Genomic DNA, 24,206 nt, shown 5'->3' on the forward strand with positions numbered 1-24,206 from the left:
CACCACACTCAACTGGCCACCTAAGAAAACTATCTGGGGGGAAGGTGGCACCAGGAACAGGGGCTCAGATCCAAGTGCTTGCTGGCAGTGGCAACCTGGACCAAGAGGAGGCTAGGCTTTTCCAACAGACAACGATGAAAACAAGCACAAACACCTCAGAGCTTTAAAAACGCTGCCCGGGACTTCCCTGGTGGTCCAGTGGTTAGCAATCCACCTTCCAATGCAGGGGACGCAGGAACTGTGATCCCACATGCTGCGGGGCAACTAAGCCCGCGCTCTAGGGCCCGTGAGCTCTAGGGCCTACGCGTCACAACTAGAGAGCCCGCGCACTGCAACGAAAGATCCCACGTGCCACAATGAAGATCCCGCGTGCCACAACTAAGACCTGACGCAGCCAAAATAAATACATTTTATAAAATAAATAAATAATAAAAACGCCACCAGCTCAGGCCCCACTCTGAGAAGGGGGAAGGAGGAAGACATGTTTGAAGGGCGTCCTCTGTTTTTCCAGGCAGCCCTGCTCCATGCCCACAACACTAAGGGTGGTGGTATTAAGCTGGGAGCTTCCATCAGGACGGCAGGGACAGCAGAATGCAGGCAGGGAGGAAAGGAGAACACACTTGGAAAGACCTGAAGAGAAGCCATCATTAGGCAGGAGGGGGTGCTTTCCGGAGTAAACAAACCTGCCAGCAGTCCTTCCTCCCAGCAGAGAGAGAAGCTCTGGCTGACAAGGCCAAAGACACAGAGGAGGGAGGGAGCTGCCCCTTCCCTGAGCCTACCTGTCCTCATCCCCTTGTCCTGCTTTCCCCAGGGTGGGGAGCAGAACAGGTGTACTCCATGATCTCCGTGTCCACAGCCCTCAACAGCACACAGGTGATTACAGCAGTGGGCGGCCAGAGGCGGAAGTGGAGGTGACACCTGGGGGTTTCACCGGAGAAGGGGTGTGGAGTGAGCTCACAGCTCTCTCCTCCCCACGCACAGCATCGCCAGTATCAACCACCTCTGCTTGCCTCAGGGGCCTACCACGGTCTTGTCCCAGGTGGTCACCCACTACTAGCGTCCTCATCAAGGCTTGCCCAGCTCCCCAGGAGAGCCAATGCCACCTGGCCCTTCTCCTTCTCCCAGAAGCAAATTTCTTGCCCTCCCCCTAGTACTTTCTTGATGTAAGTTCCTTTGGGAGGAAGCCAGGGAACCACCCCAGCTCCTGATCCACCCCGCAGCCTCACCCAGTAGCCCCCATCCCCTCTGGGAAGGCAGAGCCCCTCCCTGACAGCGTCCCCACCCAGGCAGTGAGGGTGGTACTTCCAGCGCCTCCAGGGAGCTTCCCGCAGTTTTCCCAGGAAGCCAGAGGAGAATTTCCAGGGAGAAAAATCTCAGAGCATCTGGGGACATGAGCAGCTCACCCACCTGCTACCCAAGCAACCAGATTCCCCCAGCTCCTCACAGGCTCCAGGGGCTGAAGGAGAAGACAGAGCTGAGGCAGGGGCAGGAATGGGCTCCCTCCTCCTAGAAGTCCCATCCAGTCCTGCCTTGCCTACCTGTCCCTACACTCCTTCCCCAGCCTCTCTTCTCTTGACTTGAGAGGCAGCCACACTGAGCTGCCTCTTGCTCTGTTTTCTCCACCCTGGGCCAGCAGAGGATACTGCTGAGTAATCCCAAACTCACGGCGGATCCCCAGCCCTGAAAACAGGGCAAAGCCCAAGGAAACCTACTGATCCTGGTCCTTGCCAACCAGGGAGGAACATCTGTGTTTCCTCGTAATGGCTTATATTCCACAGACTCTGCCCTGCCCCAAATACCCCAGCCCTGGCCCCGAGACAACCACACGGAGAAGCTCAGTGCCCCCTTCTCCACTTCCCACGCACCTGGTAACATTCCCTTCCAGTCCCCCAGACACCAAGCTGCACAGAGTAACAGCAGTCGACCGCCTGCAGGATTCCCAGTCATGATGTTGCATCAGCCCCCACCCTACCCAAAATATCCTCACCCCCACCACCTCCTCTCCTCCAGCCATCTCCATGGTGACAGCAGCATGACTAATGACACCCTATCAGCTTCAGACTCAGGAGCACAATTCCCCCTCCCCCTTAACCTCTCCCCACCCCCCCCCCCCCCCCGCCCCGGGATTTCTGCAGATTGGATGCAAACCAACAGTGGCAGGGACATTCTCGAGAGATTTCCAGAGGCAAGGATGGGAGTGGGTTGCATGTCTTAAAAAAAAAAAAAAACCAGTTCAACAAACCCAATCCCAACTGCACCCAAACCATCCAGCTGAGAAAGCAAAAAGAATCCAAACAAAACCCACACAGGCCTGAGAATTCATTGGCCGCCCACACCCCCGCCGCCCCTCCCCCTCAGCTGCTGCTACACACACAGTGGGAGATTAAGGGATCACCAGAGGAGACCCTTTATTTTTATCCAATCCCATCAAACACTTCACCTCTACCACACACACACACACACACACACACACACAAGGTACCTTGACAGCAGCCCCTTGCCCCCACGGCCCGGCTCCTTCACCAGCCTTTATTTCCACCTGCAAAAGAAGCCGGAGAGACTGATGAGCCAGGCTGACACCAGGAAAGCAGCAAAGTCCTTCTGCTGCACCCCCAGCACCGCTGCAGGGAAAGGGGGAGAAGGGGAGGCACGGGGCCTCGGAAAGAAAGGATAGCAGGGACCATCTTCCTGCCTCCAGCTGCCACCCAGACGCGCGGTGGAAGGGCTCATTCGCCTTCCAGAGTGTTTTTGTTTTCATTTCTCCTTTTTCCACCCTCCCAAGATCCAGGAGGGCTCTGCCCCTCCTCCTGCGTCCGGTCTAGCCTCGTCCCTCCCCGCCCTGCCCGCTCTACCTCGGCCGGCCTCCTCTGGTGCATCGGCCGGCGGGCCTCCCATTATCCCCGCCGGAGCGCACGGAGGGAGGCACTGCAGAGGCGGCGGCGGCCAGCTGCCGGCTTGGCTCCCCTCCCCGCCGCCGGCGAGGCTGGTGTGGAGGGGGCGGCGCGCTCGCCAGCCAATCCCCGCCGCCGGCCGAGCGGGGGCAGGGCCGCCGGGGGTTGGACCTGCCCAGCCGGGAGGCGGGGGCACAGCCAAGGGTGCCGGAGCCTAGCTGGCTGTGGCCCAGGCCCGCCGCCGCTCCCCGACAGGCGGGGAATCCCGGGACACCCTCAACAACTCCCGAGTCGGGGACCAGAAGGTAATACCCAGAGGCATCCTCTGCATCTACAGGGTCAAAGGCAGACTGCGTCGGGGTCGAGCAGATGCTGGCAGGCTTCCCCCTCAGGCCACTCTCTAGCCCTAGGACACCAGCAAACTGCCTCATCCTAGCAGCAGCTAGGACAGTGCTAGGCGCTATAAAAGCAATAGCCCCTGCAATCTTAGAAGAAAAAAATAAAGCCTTGGCAGTATGAACCTTTACCCCATTTTGCAGATGAGGAAACAAGGCAAGACAAGTGAAGTAACTTACCCAAGGTGACACAGCTAGAAAACAGCAGCACTGGGACTCCAAGGCAGGTCTATCCGGCTCTACAGACCACACTCTCAACCATTATGCAGTCCTACTCCTCCCTCCCTCCAGCAGATTTCCTCTTGAAGCCAACATTGCCTGTGGCTCAAAGCCTCACCAAGTCAGACTTGCCCTCCCTTGCACACGAACACCACCTCACCCTAGGAATACTCATCCCTAGTGCCTGAACATAGGCCACCCCCTCCAGACAGCCTCACCACCACCACCACCCTCAATGTTTCCTCCTCTTTTAGAAAGGCCACAGGAGGAGGCGCCTCCAGACTTCAGGGCTTCCCATCCCCTGGAAAGGCTGAGGAGGGGAGGCAGCCCAGACTCTGAGCCTCTGAAGGCTGCAGCACCCAGGAGACTGAAGGAGAAAGAACAGAATGGGGAGAGGAAAGCCCTGCAGTTCCTAGGCAACCCAGGAGACATCGTGCTTCACCCCATCCCCTCCCTGTAGCTGAACACCCCAGAGCTTCTGTCTTCTAGGAGGGGGACCCTTATATGGTCTCTGGTACTCATGTATCTGGTTCAGTTTCCTGGCTCCACTATCTAGCTGCAGGACCTTGGTGGTGGTACCTTACCTCCCTTAGCCTACTTTGCAGTTCTATTTTACAGAAGCAGCTACCTCATACAAAGGTGTGAGGATTCTGTGAAAAAATGCAACACAGTGCCTGCCACACTGCAGGTGCTGCTAGCTACCACTCAATTTCTGAGAGAGGTCATTGTGTGCTACTTTTCAACTCACAGATGTGACTTGTAGGACTCGTTAGGATGTGGGAGAGCTCATTTCAGTGATGTGCTCTGCTACCAACTCCACCACACCTGCCCAATTACTGCCCCCTCCCTGAAGCTCCAAGGGGGTACTCAGAATGGGACGAGCTGCCTCATGAGAGACAGCAAAGCTGGGCTCTGGTGAGGAGACTCCAGAAGGCACCAGGACCCACACCTGCCTCACCTCTGGGGGCAAAGAGCAGCCCTACTGGGCTCCTCCCCAGGGCAGGGAGGAAGGCAGGTGACAAGGCAGGGCAAGGAGCACTGTCCTGAGCCATGGGCTTCTGCACCCCTTGGCTCTTACCTCGGCCAGGCCAAGTGAAGTCCCTCCTTCATCCTAGTCCCCAAAACGCCTGCCCCACCCACCCTCATACAGTCTGCTGCTGGATAAGAGCAACTAACACTGCTTGGACAGTAACAATCAATACCGTTGCTGCTGTGGCTGCCACAGTTTATCAAGCCCCTGCTAGGTACCAGGCCCTGTGCCAACCATGCTGTGGGAGCATCTCATTTGACTTGTCCACACACAACCTTATGGGAAAATGGGCTTAGAGATGATGTTACTTGCCCATCAACACACAGCTGGTGAGTGGTGAGCTAGAATGCCAACCCAGGTGTTTCTCATTCCAGTTCTTTAAGCCCTCTCTCCCAGCCAACCTCAGGGAAACTTAAAGAGGGATAGGGTCTCTTGAACCAGACCACTTCCCTTTAAGCTATGGGTCTAAGAACAGTAATATTTTCATGCCTCAGAGACTTGGCGATGCTGCTCCTTGCCTAGGTTCCCTTCCCTCTCCCCCACCTGGCAAGCTAATATGGTACAAGGCTTAATCCAAATGTCACCTGCCACTGCTACCTTCCCAGCTCATCTAGCCCTCAGGAGCTTCACCCACTCCTCCTGGGGCCTCCTCTAGAGCCGTCACTACCAAGTGCAGTTATTTATTTACACGGCCGTCTTCCCCACGTGGGCAGGGGCCCCGTCTTCCCTACTCACTAGGCTCTGCACAGAGCTGGAATGTGCTGAGCTGAGTTTCTACACAAGGAGGGTGGAGAGGCAGGGGGTTGGGCACTGAGACGTAGAGGACACTCTCCTGGTCGACCTGTTCTCTGAGGTCCCCAGGGATCAGAGGAATACTTGCTCTCCTGGGAGGGCACGACCTGCCATCTGAACTATAGCCGAGGCCGAGCCTTGTTCAGCCAACACACGTCTTCCTCACAAGGCTGCAAGAGCCACCCTGACTCTCTGCTTGAACCACAGGTCCCGCCTCACCCCCCGCAGACTGCAGACACCCTAGCAGAGCCCGTGGTCCCCAAGGCAGGGCACCTGCAACCATCTCTATCCCACCCTGGCCTCCTGCCCTTTTCTGAAGCACCTGGAACGCTACAGCTCCAAGGAGACACAGAGGCGCATGCTGGGGCCACTCTGCCTCCAGCGGGGACATTCTCCACACCTCACACCTGACCCCCTCCCCTATCTGCCCCTCTTTCTACACTTGGGGCTTCACAGTGACCAACCCAGAGGTGCCTGGGACCCCTCTGCATAGGAGCTGGAGGTCCCTCCCCACCTTCCATCATGACCCCTAGACACCACTGCACTCCCAGCAGGAGGAATGGGGCCACAGCCCTCCCCACTAGGGAGAGGTGAATGGATTAACTCACTCTCAGAACCCACAAAATACCCCAACACAGAGAACCTCAGAAACACAGTTACCTACAGGCCAGAACCTACACAGATATATAAAGACTAGGAAATGGGGATGCATCCAGAGACAGATTTGGGGGGGTTTATAGGAGGATCAACCAAGCAGCAACGCCATGCCAAGCCCCATAACTGGACCATGATGTACTGTATCTTATTTAACCCTCAAAACAAACCAATGAGACAGGAATTATTAATGCCCATTCTACAGATTGAAAAATTGGGAGACTGAGCAGGGCTCTCGCCTCCCCCCCCTCCCCCGCCACTCGTAGCAATACAGCTGGTGCTGCTCTGTGTAGCTCTATGATTTTCTTATCAACCTACCTTTTCTAGAGTTGGCAGGGGGTAGATGACAACTTCTCCTCTCTTGCCATGCCTGTGTCCTAAAGGAGGTCACTCCCCACAGGGCTTTACTTCAAAGCTCAGTTGAAGCCCCACTTCCTCCAGGAAGCCTTCTCAGGTTACCCTAGACCTCTGCCAGCTGACAGCACTTCCAATGTTTCTCATTTGACACTTGGTACTGCTATCTGTCTCTGTGTGTCCTGCCTCTCCAACCAGAATGGCTAGAGTCGTGCCTCTTCAAAGCCCCGGGGTTTTTTTTGTTTTGTTTTGTTTTGTTTTCCCAGCATTCCACACACTGAAGGCACTTGGAATCGACTGTGGGGGAAATCTGTGACCTTCCCTTCCCTCTCCATCACACAAAGGATCTGCCAAAGAAACCCAACATCCTCTCCACCTTCAGAACCTATGTTTGAAGTCACCGGTGTCCACACATCAATTTCCACCCAAGTAATTGCAGCCCATCACACACACATCATCCCCTATATTTCAAACTCTTTGCAGTTGTCATGGGAACTGCCTTTGCCTTCATTCACAGATCAGGCCTCACAATTAGCTTTGGCAGCGGAAGTCTGTATCAACGGCAATCTCGGGGAGGAGAAAGACAAGGAGGTGAAAGAACAGCAGCAAAGGAAGAAAAGGTGCTCCTCCTTGGAGATGCAATAGAACCAGACTGAACTCAGGCACCCAGTGATGTCAGAGGGAAAGCAGAGCCAGCCAGCAACTCCACCTGCATATTTCCATACCAACAAACAGAATGCACCCAGACCCCCCCAGGCTGACAAGCAGCAGCTGTGGCTCTGCCCACACCCCACAAGCCATCCTAAATGCTTGTAAGAAGGTCTTATATTCTATGAACCTCATCACGGTCTCCCCACCCCAAATTCAATAGCCTTGGACCACCAAATGTTCCAGGATCCAAGCAAATAACACAGAACCTTCATTGAGAAGCTGAGACAGGAATACTGAGTGGTTTAGAAACCTGGGGGCAGCCCCAGGGGAAGACTACCAAGAATAATTAACACAAAGCATCTTACCTTCCACCTTGAGGACCCATGAACACCCTCAGCTGGTGCCCTGTGGTCTGTCCGCGTCCTTCCACACCACTGCCACCAGCCGTGAGCATTCGAGTAGCATCTCTGCACAGCTCAGTTTCAGGGGAGATGCCTCCCTCCTCCTAGAAGTACCCCCCCTCATCTTTCACATATCCCTACGCTGAAACTCTCAAAACAGGTCCCTTCCCTTCCACGATGGTCTCTCTTCACCTAACAGTGACTAAGGCTGGTCTCTGCCCTCAAGGCATCCCTCCCTTGTAGCCCTACCAGACTAATAGTCTGTTGCCACGCTTGCCTCCCTCCCCAGACTGTGAGCTCATTAAGGACAGAGTAAATGCTGCTTCCCCTTTACCGATGGCTCAGGCTCAGCGCAGCGCCTCGCACACAGCCAGTCCCAGGCGAGATGTGCTGAAGGAGGCTGGGAAGGCAACTTGCAGGTTTACCAGTCAAAGCAGATGACGTCCTGTCTCTGGAAACTTAAGCGACGCCAGAGAGAGAAGCTGCCCTCCCCCGGCACAGGGGACACTGGAGGTCCTGGGACTGAGGAAGCATTCCAGGAAGGTGCCTCTCCTCCGTATCCTCCTAGCACCAGCTCTTCTCCTCTCACTGGCTCCCAACACCCCCACCGCATCCTGCAGCGTCAACCATCCAGACAGGACCCAGGCTCATGGTGAGAGGATGCCATTCCCTCTCTCTTCTGGGGCTCCAGGATCATTCCCAGCATCAACCAGGGAACTGGGGTACCCAGAGCTTACTCTTAAAGGGCAGAGAAATCAAGAAAAAGACAGAACAAAATGAGACCAGAGAGAGCCACCCAGTGTCCTTCCCACAAGAAAGGCTCAGAAGGGAACAGACTCTATGGTCCGGTACCTTGCTACTTGTTTTTGACCCAGCATCTCCACACCCCTTCCTGAGGCTTCCTCTGGCAGTAATTAAATGGGGTGGGGGACTATGGGACACGTGCATTCTGGCAAACGCTCCCAAATGACTCTACCTAATGCAACTCCCTTTCCATTTGGAGCATTTAGAGTTGCTGCTCTACTAGTAGTGGGAGGTGCATTATTCTGTCCACGAATTCCCTGGCTGGGTGTGGGGAGACAGGGCACAAGGGAGTTAGAACATGTACAGGTCAGAGCCAGCAGCGCAGGAACAGAGCTTGTGCGACCTGAAGCAAGCAAGCAACCCCCCGTGGTCACCGGAAGGCTGGCCAGTTACCCCACACTGGGGCGCCGGCTTTTTTTTTTCCCTCCCTCAGTGACTAATAAAAACTTAGGTTATCAGATTTCTTAAGCAAATGACAGGAGACAAGGCCACAGAGGGGTGTGTCCACTCCAGGTGTGCCAGCAGCCTGGGCCCTGCACAGACACACTCAGGCAGAGGCCCAAAGCAACCCTAAAGGACTCTCCCAGCCAAAGTGCAGCAGGGCTCAAGGTAGATAAAGGGGTCGTATTCCTCTCCAACACCTTCTCTCTTCCTGAGCATCCTGCCCTCAGTCCACAAGGGAACGATAAAGAAGTGATGGGAAGGGGAGGAGGAATCAGTGACAACTCCCGAGACCCCTGATGTGGTCTTTCAACTCACCCAGCCACCACACTCCCTTCTCCAGGATGAGAGGCCCAAGGCAGAGAGGTGACTGCTGACTTGGGGTGGGGCATGTGCCCGAGTAAGAGCCCTCAGGCAAGGTTCACCGGGGCTGCTGGGTACGAGTGAGGGTGGGAGAAGCCACTTTCCCCCAGGCAGCTTCAGAGAGCACCTTCAGATGGGGAGCCACACCGCATTCCTATTGTTTTTCCCCACAGCAGATAATTAAAACATGGCCCATGCCTTCAAGGGAAGCAATAAATAAAGAGAGCATGCTCAGTTAAAAAAAAAAAAAAATGCAATAAGCTTTGCCGTGGGTTGTTTAGAACCCAGGAAAGCATTGCCCCCTCCATACCCCTCACCACTTACCTTGGGGTGGGAACAGGAACCCTATCCCAGAATATCCTTCCAGGAATAACCAACTGGGACAGCTATGTCCCCAACCCAGAAACAGTCTTCAGTGAGGGTTCAGAGACCCCGCAGGGAAACTCCATGTCCAGTAGAACTACTCATATTGATAAAAAATCGAACACACAAACCACTTGAAAGGCAGCTAGTGTGCCTGAGTTTCTGAATTTAATTTTCATTAATTTTAATTTTTGTAGCCACACATGGCTAATGGCTATCATATTGGACAGCTCAGGTAGAGCATGCTTCTTAAATTTGGGAGGTCATGAATACTCTTGAGAATTTGCTGAAAACCACAGCCCCTCTCCCCTAAGAAAATATACCCCTGCACATTCACACACTTGGCTGAAATTTTCAGAGAGTTTACAGACCATATTCCAACCCAGGTCTGAGATCAATCAGGTCTAGAAATTGACCAAAAACGTTATGGCCTAAGAGCGATGTTTCTTCTGCAATGTAGTTGTCTAAGGAATATGTTATACTTTACACAGTTTGAGCAAGAGACCACCACGTGTGGAAGACCCCGCCTGACAGAGGACGTCCTTGTAACATCCCAGCCAGAACATCCAGCCTCTACGCAGACCCACGCAGGCACAGGGCTGGTTCTTCAGTCTTGGAACAAACAAACAAACAAACAAACATGGATTCAGTCTACCTGCTAACTTCTACCCTCGAATAGAAGTTCCACACATTCCCCTACACAAAGGAACTGACTCCCTCTTCCACACAGGACTCGTCTTAGCCTGCGTTCCTCCACTCATGTCCGAGCTGAACAACTCATCTTCTTCAGTTGTCCTGCATGTGACTACTCTGACAGAGCTCCTAGAGACAGGCTGTCAACACACCTTTCAGAGTTTCAGCTATTCCTACCTGCTATTTCTTTCTTTGTTTAAAAACAAGTGCAGAGCTTTGGATTTACCCTGATTAAATTCCATTGAGTTTGGCTGAAGCCCATTGTTCCAGACTGCCCCCAATCTTCTTAACCCCTTGTTCTATCATTCAACTTAAATATCTGCATCACCACTACTACCGCTGCCACCACCCACCTACCCACTGATCACACCTGCTCCTACCTACATCTTAGGAAGAGGGGGCACACATCCCTTCAGCTCCTAAGCCTCCAGACCCTTCCATGAGACCCCGGGTTCTATGGGTGTGCTCCTCCTGTTCACAACTACCACCAGCTAATACTCTCTCGTGGGGCTCCCATGTTCCAAGTCAGACTGCTGAGCAGCAGACGTCTTCTGAGAACCCTTTCCCAACTGTTCTCAGAACACACACACAAGTTCTTAAAGGGCTTATTTTATTGATAACTCACTAGACTAGAAAGAAATGGACTCCAGAAAAACAAGAATAAACATGAAGTAAATCTCAAGATGTTCTTGTCTCCCTGGCATACAGGGTAAATGGGTTGGATCACCCTCCTTACCCTTGTTGACAACTGGAGTTCTTTTTTTTTAAGTGTAATATATCAAATTTTTATTCCCATTACGTCTTTTTTCTTTAAAGATTTTTTTGATATGGACCATTTTTAAAGTCTTTATTGAATTTGTTACAATATTGCTTCTGTTTTATGTTTTGATTTTTTGGTCGCGAGGCATGTGGGATCTTAGCTCCCCGACCAGGGATCGAACCCACACCCCCTGCACCGGAAGGCTAAGTCTTAACCACTGGACCACCAGGGAAGTCCCTGCAATTGGAGTTCTTTACCTCTGTTCATCAAGACTTACTTCTGTCCCCTTCTCCACTCACAGAAATGCCATAGACCAGCTCCGCAAACTCTCATGGACATACAAATCACCTGAATGTGGTTAAAGTGCAGATTCTCATTCAGTCATTCTGATGTAAAGCCTGAGATTCTGCATTTCTAACAACCTCCCAGATGATGCGATGCTGCTGGGCCAGTGATTAGCAAGGAGGAAGTATGGCTGTAAACCATTTGGGTGCCCTAAGACTCAGGTGAGCAATTTGCAGTAAAGAGTCCAGGTGGGTGCCCATCATTCAGCTCTCACCTGTGTCAGAGGAGTTCCACTGTAACTACACATTAGATACACCTGGGGAGCCCCAGCCCAGTAGAGATCCACCCAAGACCAATCAAACTAGAATCCCTGGGGGTGGGATCCAGGCGATCTCAACATGGAATCCCTGATCCACACTGGTTGATTAAAAGTTTGAACAAGGCAGTTATACCTGTGCCCTCTTCAGGATGACTTTAAATAAAAACTGGTCCTCTGATCTGTCCACGAAGCTGGCAGGAAATAACATTTATCTGCAGAAATCCAGGCCCCTTGGTTTGACTGAGTTTCTTTGTAAAGAACCACAGGGACCCTCAAAGCTCACCACTGTCTTTCTAAATCTCACGAACCACCTTTTAAAAAATCTGCTCTAGAACTGTCAAAAACTGACATTGGTTTACAATTTCCAAAATCTCTTTGAAAAATGGAACTTTCTGCCTGTCTCTGGTCTTTTGGCCCTCTTCCAACCATCAGAATTCCATAACGATATCATTCCATGAGTATATCTGAAGGTGTGCAGTAGTGAGTGAATGACTCAGATTCAGGTAGGGTAGCTGGCTCTCCTTTCCTAGCCACACATGCTGTGGTCTCTCCCCAGTTTATACTCCCTCGCATGACAGGGATCTAGTGGCTTCTCTCTCTCTGTCACTAGTTCTGCTCCAAAGCTGTAAGACTGTCTCTTCCTTCTATGCTCTTGCTGGGAATATATAAAAGCCTTTTATTGTCTTGAGCATTTTCCACCACCTCAGCACATTCTGGCCACTGGACTCTCTTATGTCCCTCTTAAAGCGTCAGACTACACTTGAAGCGCACCCCTTTCCATGTAAAAAGCACGGTCTTTTACTATCTGCACTCATAGACAGCAGCCCAAGCAGCCACATGGACGGTTCAGATCTTCCCCAGTCCCACCACCTTCCTCCTTAGGGCACCATTTAGGACAGTTAAGTCAGCATTTCCTTTTTCAAAAGCAATCTTACCCCTCCAGCTAACTTCCCTTTTAGAGTCTGTAGCCATGGGGTTAAAACTGTTTACAACCGAAAAACAATTTTCTAAAGTCTATGGTAAACACCTCTCCTTGCCCAAGCTTCTCACTGGATTCAGAAATGCTGAGATGGGGTCCCTTTCTCTAAAGAGTCTCATCACTTCTACTTTACCAATCAATTCTTCCTTTGCTGGTGGGAACTGGTGCCGCCTGACAGCATCCCTCCTCATAGCCTCCATCTTCAGGAAGCCAGAGCTACTAGCAGGTGAGGCAAGAAGTGGTCAGGTTCTGATATTGTTGAGAGATCCCCGATTCCAAGGTATCCTGTCTCAAAACTGGCATAGAGCTTTGTTTCAGCCACTAAATTCAACTGGCTGAGGGCTAGACACACCATATATATTTCTATTTCCCTTCATTTCTCACCCATTCTCGGTCATGCTTCCAGCCTTATGTATACATACTTCTAGGGAAGTTTTTCTCACAAAGGGGTTTTCTCCTACCCTTTTTATCAGACATTTACGTCCCTCACCATGAGCAACTTTTCAGTCAGGCCCTGGGCCACAGCGGCTCCTTGCTCCTGGGTGTCCAGCCTCCTCCCCCAGCAAAGAGGCCGGCAAATGTTTCCCTCCCTTTGCCTGGCCCCACAGTTCTATGAGCAAGCAGGGATGTCTTGAAACAAACATTTAATAAACAATTAAAGCTCAGAGACTAACAGACACAATTTTTATGCATAAAGATTAATTCTTTTCTAGATGTTCTAGGAATGTGTTGTCACCGTGCACTGATTACCTACCATGTGCTAGACGTTCTGCATATTTTATCTCAATTAATCCTCACAAAGAAGGGTTATCCCATCTGACATATGAAAAAACCAATGCTCAAGAGAGTCAGCGGCACAGCCCTTACTTTGGGTTCTGTATCTTCACACTCACCAAATCCTACTTTTCTAATCAGCCGTCTTCACTGTGCTACAAGCCACCACTCAGGTAAAAAGAATGTGGAAGTCAAATAGCCTCCGACATCAGCCTAGGATCTCAATCCTCCCTGGAACTAGGAAGGAAGACCTCAGTTACAGGAATGAACACCTTCAGGTGTGTTACCTCTCTTTAGGGCCCAGAGAAGTAAGTAGTCACCTACATCTGTGGTGGACAGGACCAGCCCTGGGAGCTGCCTCTACTACTAAAATGCTGAACTTTTCTGAGTAGATGGGCTCTGCTGCACCACCTACCCGCACTGGGTAAAAAATTGAGGAGCAGGGAAGGAAGACAAGATAGTCAAGGTAATGTTCCCCCCTCACAGGATGACACAAAGCAGCTGTCAGCAGACAGCTCAGAAGAAGCCCCAAAGGAAGCTGGAGGACGTAGAGACAGGATGGAAGTAAAGAAAGGTGCCCAGAAGAGGAGACGCTGAGAAGCACAGGTGCAAAGAGAGGGTCTGATTCCCAAGAGGCTCCTGGGATGCTGTGTCTTGTCCCACCTGAAGAGCAGGGGCCAAGTTCTAAAGTTCTATGGGTCTCACAGATGTAGAGAACAAACGTACGGACACATGGACACCAAGGAGGGAAAGTGGCTGGGACGGGGGTGGGTGGTGGTGGGGGGATGAATTGGGAGATTGGGATTGACATGTATACACTAACATGTATAAAATGGATAACTAATAAGAACCTGCTGTATAAAAAAATAAATAAAATTTAAAAAAGTAAAATAATAAACAGCATGTACAGCTTGAAAAACAATAAAGTTCTACGGGTCTCCTCCTTTGCTGACCTCCCAAATCCTGGGACAGGTCCCCTCTGCTACATGGCCTCTCAGACCTAGTGAAGGTCTCAGCAGTCCCCTGGGGGCTGTAAACGCTGGGCTGGTTCCCTGGGCTCCCTCACTCAGGCACAGCCTCTCGGGCCTGTCAACTCTGCCAGAGATACATTCGTCAAATGCAGTGTAGCCTGGACAGTGGTTCCCACAGTTTCAGCCTTCAAGGACCAATTTAAAAAAATTGTGGAGACAGACACTAGTTACCATTTTGTATTTTGCCAAGTAAAGACTTTAAAAAAAATAGATCTAATTTTTATCAACACCTCCATTTCATTAAAAAAAAGCACACTTTTAAACATCAAGAAATAGAAAGTATCTATCCTTAAAACAAAGTACTGCTCTTCAAGTCAAAGAAAGTTAACTTTAAGACAAAGCTCACTCCATTGTCCCCTTTCCATTGTTTCTCCAGAAACTGGGAGAACTCTGTCATGGGACAGCACAGGTGCACAGATCAGCACGTGGACCCTCTGTCCAGGGGGGATCACAGGACACCAGCCACATTTTCCTGACCCTGGGGGCCTAGAGGGGCAGCCGGCCACGGCAAGGTCCACAGGGATGCAGACATCTCTCCGCCGGGTTGTCTCTAAGCCTGAGCCAAGCCAGATCCCCGGTCTCTTAACCACGACCACCGGAAGCCCAGGCCAGCAGCTTACACGCAAGGATGACAGGCCCCTGGCTTCACTCCCAGCCCCTTTCACTCAGGTATGCCTCATTTTTGCTGAAAGAAGAGCTTAAACACAGTTCACAAGAGCCACGTGTTCCAGCCCAGAAAGCTGAGCCCGCTTCATCCCCCAGGGTTTGAGAGGAACGGAGTGAGAGAAAGGTGGAAGAGAAGGAGGTAAATCCTACCAGGAAGCAAGCAAAGGAATCAAGCTTCACAAGGTAGCCGAGGCAGGTCCTACTTATACCAAAACACGAGATCTCATGCCCAGGAGTGAAGCCTACCCCTGATCCCACCTCCCTTTCAGAAATGACTCACAGAGCACTGGGCCAGCAGGATGCCAACTCCCCCAAACACCAGCAACATAAAGGAGCTGGACACGGTCTCCCAGGCTGGGCTGGGGAGCTGCAGATGTGATCCAGATGTCTGCTTTAACCTGAGACCGGGGAAATACAGCATCAGTCCGCCGTCCCTGGACCGTGATATGCAGCTTCCACAGGGAGTGGGCGAGACAAGGTGAGAAGGGGCAGAAACATCCCAGCAACACCCACTTTCCTGACCAAAACACTTGGATCTTTCTTCCCAGCCACGGGACCACAGCCCCACCAAGCTGGCGGCACAGCTCTGAACTCAGCAGTCAGGGAAATCCCGAGTGCAAGCCGCCAGCCCATGGAAGCCACAGGTACCCCGGCTCTCAGAAGTACAGCGGTTTCCAGCCCAGCTAGAGAGGGCTTCAAAGGCCATCAAGCACAACCCCTGCATCTCCCCAGGCAGAAGACAGACCCAGAGAGGGGACCTGAGTTGTCCGAGCCCTCGGACAAATCAGTGGCAGAGCGGGGGAGTCCCACAGACTGTGCAGGCCTCCGTCTCTGTCCAGCGCCAGTTCCGCTGCCTGGAGCAACCTCGGCCGCTACACTGCTCCTCCCAAGCTGCTCAACTTCACTCGTCCCTACCTCTGCCAACTCTCCGCTGTTACAGCTGCTACCAACCTCATGCTGGCAGCCCACCACCAGAATGGAAAGGAAAGATGGCCAGTGCAGGGTCACTGCCTCTCCACTTCCTCCTCTGCTCTCATTCCAACTCCTTCCCTCTCTCTGCCTCCCTGCTCATAATTAAGGAAGTACTCCTTCCTGGGGTTGACAGTGTCTCAAAAACAATCATTCATTCATTCAATTAGTATCTGAGTGCTTACTACACACCAAGGAACTGAGCCAGGCCCTGAGAACACAGAGATAAATGGTCCTTGACCTCAAGAAGTACTGTTTAGTAGGGGAACCCAAATCATGGGTTTCTCATTAAGTTCCCGAACACTTTTAGGTATCATCCCAAAAATGATGGTACCCAAAAAGATTTAGGGAAAGAAACATCCCACTCCATCAGGGAAGCATAAAAAACACCGTGTCACTCCAAATTTTCATTTCCAAACCCATCAGCCTCCAACCCTTACCTGACACCATCACTCCCCACATCACCCAAGCATTGGTGTGACCTTGAAACACATCTAAGGCTTCAAGCAGGACAAGAAACTTCTAGAGATAAAGCTGGATATCATTGTCCTGCATCAAATGCAAACATCAGAGATGAGACTGCTAGCTCAGAGCCCTCTACAACCCGGTTCCTCTCCCATCAACTGTCGGCCCGGCAAAGGAGCCTAAAGCAGCTTCCAAAGACAGCAACACTCCTATTTATGGCCCCACTCAAAGCTGGACCAGGAGGATCAAAGCGGGAGAACGGGCTTAACTGGCTTTAGCAAGACCCCTGTGAACACAGCACCCTCAAGGAAGGGTCAGGGCAGCCACGCAAGATCCATCTTACCTCCTTGAGAAGCCCCACTTTTTTCTTCAGCACCTCACACTTGCGCAGTTTGCAGATCTGATGTGTGCGGCGGTTGGTACAGCTGGTGCAAGCCCCACAGTTTTCTAGCCGCCGGCAGGGCTCACAAGTACCACACCGTTTCCTTTTCTTCCGCCCATCTCCACTCCCTCGGAGTTGCGGTTCACTCCCAGCCATTGGGAGCCCAGGCCCCTGGAAGCCCCCTACCATCACCTGGCCCTGAGGGAAGTCATAAAGGCCTGGCAGGTCTGGCTGGACTGCCAGGGGCACCTGAAACTGACTCATGACGCTGCCAGAGGTGGGGGCATAGGTGCTGGGACAGAGCCACAGTCCAGCTTCCTGCCTCCAAAGGCCACCAACAGGTCCTTCTCTCCTAAAGCAGTCAAAATCTACAGGGTGAAGGCAAGTAGCTCCAGGCTCCGGGATGGGTGCCTCTTCTCAACCCCTCTTCACCTCCTCTGCAGCAGTCTGATAGGACTCAGTTGGGGGCCACTCTCCCACCTGATGGGGCCCGGGATCTGGGGGAGGACACCAGCGGCAGTCCCCAGAGACGGGATCATCTTGGATGGGTGGGTTCTTCACCCTCACCCACTCTGGACCCAGGCATGAGGTGTGCCAGTAGGTGTGTGATGGGGGCAGGGCAGGGTGAGGAGTTTCTCCTCCTGTATTTCTTCTCCCGGGTCAGGATGATGGAGAAGGCAGCGCTGCCTGCAAAAGAGACAGAAAGGGGAAGCGCATCACTCGGGGCTCGGGGACAACTTTCACATGTTACCTCTTCCTGCTTCTGGGAAAAGGGAAGATGGGGGAAGAGAATGGGCTTGCTCTCATGAAGTTCTGCCCAGAACCTCTGGCAGGGCACACTAGCACCCGCTCCCTGAGGGAGAAGGCCTAGGGCCTGACGAGGTGGTAAGGAAACCTGGACGGCGAATTTAATGGGGTGGTCAAGGTGAGATTTCTAAGAAAGTTGTCCTCCGCCCCACCCCCATGGGCTTGGGAGAGTTTTGCCAAAATTCCCACACACCCCTCACTGGAGGTCGCTAGGCCCCCCCCAAGGGAGCACAGCTTTCAAAATAAAGTTTGCAGAGAGCTTCACTCGGCGGGGCTGCCCGGGCGCCCCCTGCACGGAAGCGGCCTGGAGAGGGGCGCGCCCGGGGTAGCCCGCGCCGGCCGCCCAGCCGCGCTCCCCGCCCGACGGCCGGACCCGTGAGGGCGGCCCGCTCCGACGAGGGGGCGCTAGGAGGGGGGCGCGCTCCGGCTCAGGCCCGGCGCGCGCGCGCAGCCTCTCGGGCTCCTTTGTTCTGGGGCCTCGGCCGCTCGGCTCCGGCGGCTCCGCAGCCCCCGCCCCGCCCCGCCGCCCCCGCCCGGCTCCGCTACACTGTGATCCACAGCACCCCCGCCTAGTCTCCCGCAACAAAGTAGCGGCCCCCCGGCCGGCCCCCGGGCCGTCCCCTCCCCCGCGGGCCGGGCCCCCCCCCCACGCCTCCCCTCCCCCACCCCGGAGCCGGAAAGGCACCGACTGCACCGACCTGCCCGCCGCCTCCGGGGCGGAGCGCACAAAGGGGCAAAGTTTCCCGGCCCGCGCCGCCGCCACCACCGTCGCGGCCGCCGCCGCCGCCTGGGGCGCCCGCCTCCTGGAGCGCCTGGCCCGGCCGAGCTCGGCGCACGGAGCCCCCCGCCCGGGCCGAGGAGGGGACGGCGCAGGAGGAAGGAAGAGGCAGCGGCGGCCGCGGCGGCAGCAGCAGCAGCAGCAATGAAGGCGTCCGCGGGACTCCCCGCCCCCCGCGCGCCGCGGCACGTGCTCGCCCGGGGACTCCCCCGCCCGGGAGGGCGCGCACGTGCGGCCCCGCCGAGCCCCGCCGAGCCCCGCCGGCCCCGCCGCCGCCCTCTCCGCCGGGCTCGGGGCTACGCGAGGGGGGAGTTCCGCGGAGGGGGAGGGGACGGCGCGGGCAGTCCTCGAGCGGGTGGGGGCAGGGCCCGGCCCGGACGCCGCGCCTTTGCACCTGCAGTACTTCCCCTCCCCAGCGGTCGGTCCTCCCGGGACCCGGCCGCCCTCCTCCGGTTGGCAGCCACCGCCCTCCGGCGCTTCTGCAGCCCGGGCGGGCGCGGCGGGCGGCGCGGGGTGGGGCACGCGGACCTCCCAGTCTAGGCCCTCGGCGGAGCTGGCCTCGGTGTCCCCACTTCCTGCCACTCCCTGCGGGCCGAGCGGCCTGGGACGGCCCCGGCGCCCCCGGGAGTCCTGAGCTCCGGGCCCGACTGACCCCCCTCTCCTGGCAGCCGCTCGCTCGCTCATTCCGAGGCAGGACAATGGGGTACATCGCGCGTTTGCGTACCGAGTCAGCCTGGCCGGCTAGGAGGGGATACCCGCGAGAAGAGGCCGAGGGCCAGCCGGGAGGCACCCTCGCGGGGGTGACGACCGAGCGCCCTACCCAGGCGGACCCCGGGCCCCTACCATCGCGAGCCTCCCCCGCGCCGCTCTCGGCTCTTTCGCTTCGAAAACAAAGACTAATCCGATACCCCCGCCCTGCCTCCCAGAGGAGGGGAAACGGGCGCGTCGCGGAGGGTAACCGAGGAGGACAGCGTTCAGGAGGGGCTCGGACAGCCACCGAGGGGGCCGTGGCGCAACCGAGCCCTATAACCCAGCGCAGACACTTTGAAAAGTCACCCCGGGCTATTTTCCAGCCAAGGGGCAAGGCGTAAGAATATTTTCCAGTTGCCAAACTGCCGGTTCTCTCTGCTGCTTTTTTTCCCCTCACCTGTTGTTCAGGCCAAGTTGAAATTCCAGGTTAGATTAATTCAGCTCCACCCATCGGGCCTGACTGCCAGGCTGGTCCCCGAAGCTTCCTTCCACCTACCTGGGTTGCTGGGGAGAAGGGTGGGTCTCTAACACACACACACACACACCCCACACACACCCAAACACGGGCAAGTCCTGGCAGAAACAACCACGGGCGGACTGGCCTGACCAGTTTGGGCGGTGTTCAAGGAACCAGGTATCTGGCAGGCGTCGCTACCGGGATGAAGCTAACAACTCAGCCAAAACTGGAAAAAGAGCATTCGGCCGGTTATTTAAAAGAAGAAGAAAAAAAAGTAATTGATCTCAAGTAGCGCTGTCCAGAAAGCCCTAGGCAGTAGGAGAAGCCCGGGTTCCGTCTGGAACTTCCCTCCCCACAGGCCTGATTTTGACAGCCTGCTCCAGTGGCCAGGTTGTCAGCTGTGGGAGGGCGGTGAACATGGCTGCAATACCTACTTCCTACTCTGGCCTTTGAGAGTAGGAAAGAATTTCTGTTCAGGGAAGTAAGACTAGAACTGAGAAGAGATACCAATAGAGTGCAATTTTCAGTCAAACATGAGAACAGTTTGTGGACTTTGTTTTTTATGTAATGAATGTTTAACGTTTTAAGTATTTTATTTTTAGCAAAAATTATGTATATTAAAGAAAACAGGCAATAGAAAATTAGAAGACAAAAATAACCCCAATACAACATTTAACCTTTTGCTATATTTCCTTCTAGCCTTTTCTATTGTAGATTATTTCCTTTTTTAAAATAATAACATGGCTGTACTCACAATGGTTATGCAGCTTGCTGTCCACTTTTTACTTAACATTATATTGCAAGTATTTCCCTATTTGATAGACAATCTCCAGATAGTGTGACAATGAAGAGGGTGGCTTAGGAGTCAGGGAACTGTGGGTTCCAGGCCTGGCTCTGCCACTTGGTAGCAGAGTGACCTTGGACAAGGTACTCATCATCTCCAAAGGAATCCAAGTAAAGTACTTAACATAGTGCTTAGTAAGTAACAATTATTGTTTAATCCACATAAAAACCCTGTGAGGTACATACTACCTTTAAACCCACTTTACAGATAAGGAAATAGATTAAGTAATTTGCCCAAGGTTACTCAGCTAGTGAACTGTAGACTCAGAATTTGAGCCCGGCATCTTTCCTCCTGTTTTCTGTCTTGGTGAATGGCACCAGCAATTTGCTGTGCCAGTTTACTCTTCACCAGCTATCTATGAAAGGGTCATTTTACTAAATCCTCTGGCTTAGGTAACAAGATGGATGCTGGTGCCATTCACCAAGGCAGAGTACAGGAGGAAAGATGCCTGGGGACATCTGCGTGGAGCTGAGTGTGGAGCTGAGGAGGTGAGGCTGGGGCTGTGGGCCCCAACAGGGAGCAGCTCGTGAGGCCTCAGGTGTGGAGGACCTCACTAGGAGTGGACATGGAGAGTGAGAAGAAAAGGCAGCCAGGCCAGAGCCCTGGCGAACACCAGCTCATGAGGAACAGCAGCTGACAAGGGGCCAGCAAAGGAGACAGAAGGAGCGGCCAGAGAGGTAGGAGGGAAAACCAGTCCCAGGTCTGAGATGTGCTGTCAGTCTCTCTCTGGAGCCTTGTATTTCAGCAGTCTTGTCATTCATTCCTTCTACCCAAGGAAACCCCTTCCCACTTCAACCCCTTCCCAGTTACTCCTTCTACCCGCCAAGTTCCCATTCATCCTGCAGGTCTCGGCTTAAATGCCATGAAACCTCTTCCAGCTCTTCAGACAGATTCCAGAGTCCCACACACTCTCCCTCCCCAGAAGTTTGACGCTGCCTCCCTAGGAAAATCTTATCAGTATCGTAATCATTTGCACATTTCCCTCCCAGTTACTATGAGCCCTTGGAGGGCTGGGACCCTGTCTTTTCACCTTTGTAACTCTAAAGCTAAGCACCCAATCAATACGTGTTCAATGCAGACACGAGGTCAGTAGAGCCTGATAAATGAAATATCCCAGTAACGCCAAGCACCCACAGGCTTCCAAGGTTTATTCCTGCTTGCTTTCCTACCTGCACGAACCCTTCAGGGGCCCTCAAAATGCACTCCAAACTCCTCAGGCCCTGCCTTCCTAGGTCTGCAGCCTCCTGTGCCGCCGGGTTATCCCTACTGGAGGAGCGCTCAGGGCAGGAGAACAGCTGGGACCGGCGTGGAGGTGGCGAGCGAGCCTCTCTATCTGAAAGCAGCCTGAAACCAGAGGCAGTGAGTGGTTCACTAAGTGTGGTCCCAGGTCCGCAGCGTCACCAACACCTGGGGAACTTGTTAGAAATGCAAGCTCTCGGACCCCACCCTAAACCTACTCAAGCAGAAACTCTGGGGGTGGGACCCAGCGTTCTGTTTTAACAAGCCCTTCAGGCGTTGCACCCTCAAGTTTGAGAAGCCGGCGAGAAGCAAGTTCAGCACCTAGGCGCCGGCCAAGATCACGCCGGAGGCGCTTAGAGGAGGCAGACCCCGGGAGGCTCCTTTTATAAATCGGCTTGGCGGGCCCCACCCCCAGTGGCCGAGGGCAGAGCCTTTTAGGCAATTGCTCCGGTGAGGTTAGGACCTGGCTGCGCTGCTGCCTCAGGGACTAGAAAGGGAAATCCCGTCTCGAGAAGGAAGAGCCCGAGGGACTGCAGGCGCTACAGAATTGGCAGGGGGCGTTTCGCTGGATGGGGACGGAGGTGGGGCTGGGGAATAAGTAGGGCTTCCATTGATGAACTGAAGTTAATTCCGCACTGGGCAAAGGACACAAGAAGTGTAATTGAATGTGCGCGCGTGTGGTTCTTCAGGAAGCCACTGCGTGGAGCCGCCACTGCTGGGTGTTTGCCCAACCTGCAAATGATTGAACGTGACTGACCTCCTCTGAGGCACTTGGCTTCACTCCTTCCCTTTAGCTAATAAGCAATTTGTCCTATTTGAAGAATGAGCTTTGTATTACGGGACCTTTTGCAGAAACGTAAATATACTCCAATGTCCACACTTGAGCTTCGTGTTAAAGACTGAAGGCATTGGGACGTTCATTTGATTTTTGTTGTGTTCTTCTTTGGTCATGTGTTGGTTAAAAATATTATCACCTTACATCTGCATAGAGCTTTCCCTTTGCAAAGCACTTCCACACCCTTTCCAGTTCTGTCTGCAGAGTGGCTTGTACACCAAATGTGCAAATGTTACTTTCCTTTTCTTTCTATGACATAATTATTATTGTTATTATAACCGTTTTACAGATAGGGGAACTGGGACTCAGAGGGGTAATTTTTCCAAGGTCATTCACTACTAAGTGTCAGAATCAGGCCTTCAATCCAGGACCTCTGAAATTAGCCTACCAGTGCCAGGGCTGTTCTGGGGGAAGAAACTGGCATTTTGCTTTTGGTGAAAGGGAGATTCGTTAGTGCATTGCTTTTGGACATGCCCTGGTTAGTGCGACACATGTAGGGTATCTAGATTATGCTTTTGGATAACTCAGCAAATGCTTTCATGTCTTATAGCTATTTCTGTGACTTCAGTTTGAATTTAGGTTCAATAAAATAGGTACATAACTTACAAGGAGCATGCAAGTGTCCCCTTCATAATGGGAAAGAGATTGAATAACCTGGAAATCTTCCAGCCTAAGGGGGCCGGGCAGGAGGATGGGAGCTTCAATTGACTCGGAGACTCAAGATGCTGAATACCCAACAGGAATAAAGGCCTTGGTGCCCCCCAAACCTTGATTTGACTGGGTGTATCAGTCAGGATCAGTTAAGTTGTGCTAGAGTAAGAAGCAATCCCCAGGTCTCAGTGGTTTGACAAAACTTTATTTCTCCATCATGAAATATGTCTACTGGGGACCAACAGGAGCTCTGTTTTCCATAGCCACTTAAGGACTCAGGCTGCTGCAACTAGCATGTTGCCTCCTCAACCCTGAAGGCAGGAAATGAGGGTGGGGCCAATAGAGCACTAACTCTTAAAGCATTTACCTGGAAGTAACACACATCACTTTTGTTCTGACTTCATTGGCCAAAGCAAGTCATAAGGGAGCAGGGGAATGCCATAGGTGCAATGCTCCCATGTGCCTGGAAGGAGAAGCAAAAATATTTGGTTAACAGCACTAATAATTAATACACAGGGAATAGTATGTGTGCATATGTGTGCGGTGGATGTGTGTGTGTGTGTGTGTGTATTTGAGGCATGTGTTAATGCAATCAATTCTGCCCATTTCAAGAGCATTTCTCCCTCTTGGGGACATATATTTGAGATTTCCACTCTAATGGGTGTCATTCCTCCCACTATGCATGTTCAGAGATTTAGATTAGTAGAAAGAAACCTGAGTTGAGGGAAGCATGGTGGGAGAGGAGAGTGACAGTGGAGCAAACTCAGTAGAAATTAATGTGTAAACTAAAAAAGAATCCAGAAAAGGAAGGAACTCGGTATATATGTCACTAGGGGCCTGCCTAGTAAAGAAACTACTAAAACAGCATAGCTGTGGCAGAAGCATTTCCTGCCTTCTTGCCATTCACTCCCACTCATCCTTCCTGGCTAAACCCAGGTGACACCCTGGGAAGCCTTTGATGATCTCTCGAGACTGGGCCCACCAATCATATCATAAGAATGAGTCAGTCTGTCCCATCCACTGTGTAGTGGATGGGGACCATATCTTGTCCAGTGCCAGCTTCAGTCTGGGGTCTTGGAACAGAGGCAGAGAAACCAGTTGGAAGGCTGTTGCAGGAACCCAGGTGGGAAAAAAATAATGGCCTCCTTTAGGGCAGTGGTGGTG

At 53.1% G+C, this 24,206-nt stretch overlaps 1 protein-coding gene across 4 annotated transcripts in view; it reads right to left on the reverse strand.

Moving 5' to 3' along the window:
* TET3 (tet methylcytosine dioxygenase 3) overlaps positions 1-18,314 on the reverse strand; it is a 113,365-nt gene extending 95,051 nt beyond the window's left edge. Inside the window, exons 1-3 of one of the 4 annotated variants that reach the window (XM_079940300.1) lie at positions 18,187-18,314; positions 16,643-17,368; positions 2,483-2,539 (exon numbers count right to left, since the gene is read on the reverse strand). In XM_079940300.1, the coding sequence (XP_079796426.1) occupies positions 2,483-2,539; positions 16,643-16,945 (360 nt within the window). In that variant the 5' untranslated portion in view covers positions 16,946-17,368; positions 18,187-18,314. Of the gene's footprint in view, positions 1-2,482; positions 2,540-16,642; positions 17,369-17,681; positions 17,921-18,186 lie in introns of those variants that run through there. The other 3 variants (XM_079940301.1, XM_079940302.1, XM_079940303.1) reach the window with 3 other exon arrangements.
* Between the last annotated feature and the right edge of the window lie 5,892 nt (positions 18,315-24,206).

The sequence above is a fragment of the Stenella coeruleoalba genome (assembly GCF_951394435.1).
Source record: "Stenella coeruleoalba genome assembly, chromosome: 13".
In the NCBI taxonomy this organism is placed as follows: domain Eukaryota; kingdom Metazoa; phylum Chordata; class Mammalia; order Artiodactyla; family Delphinidae; genus Stenella; species Stenella coeruleoalba.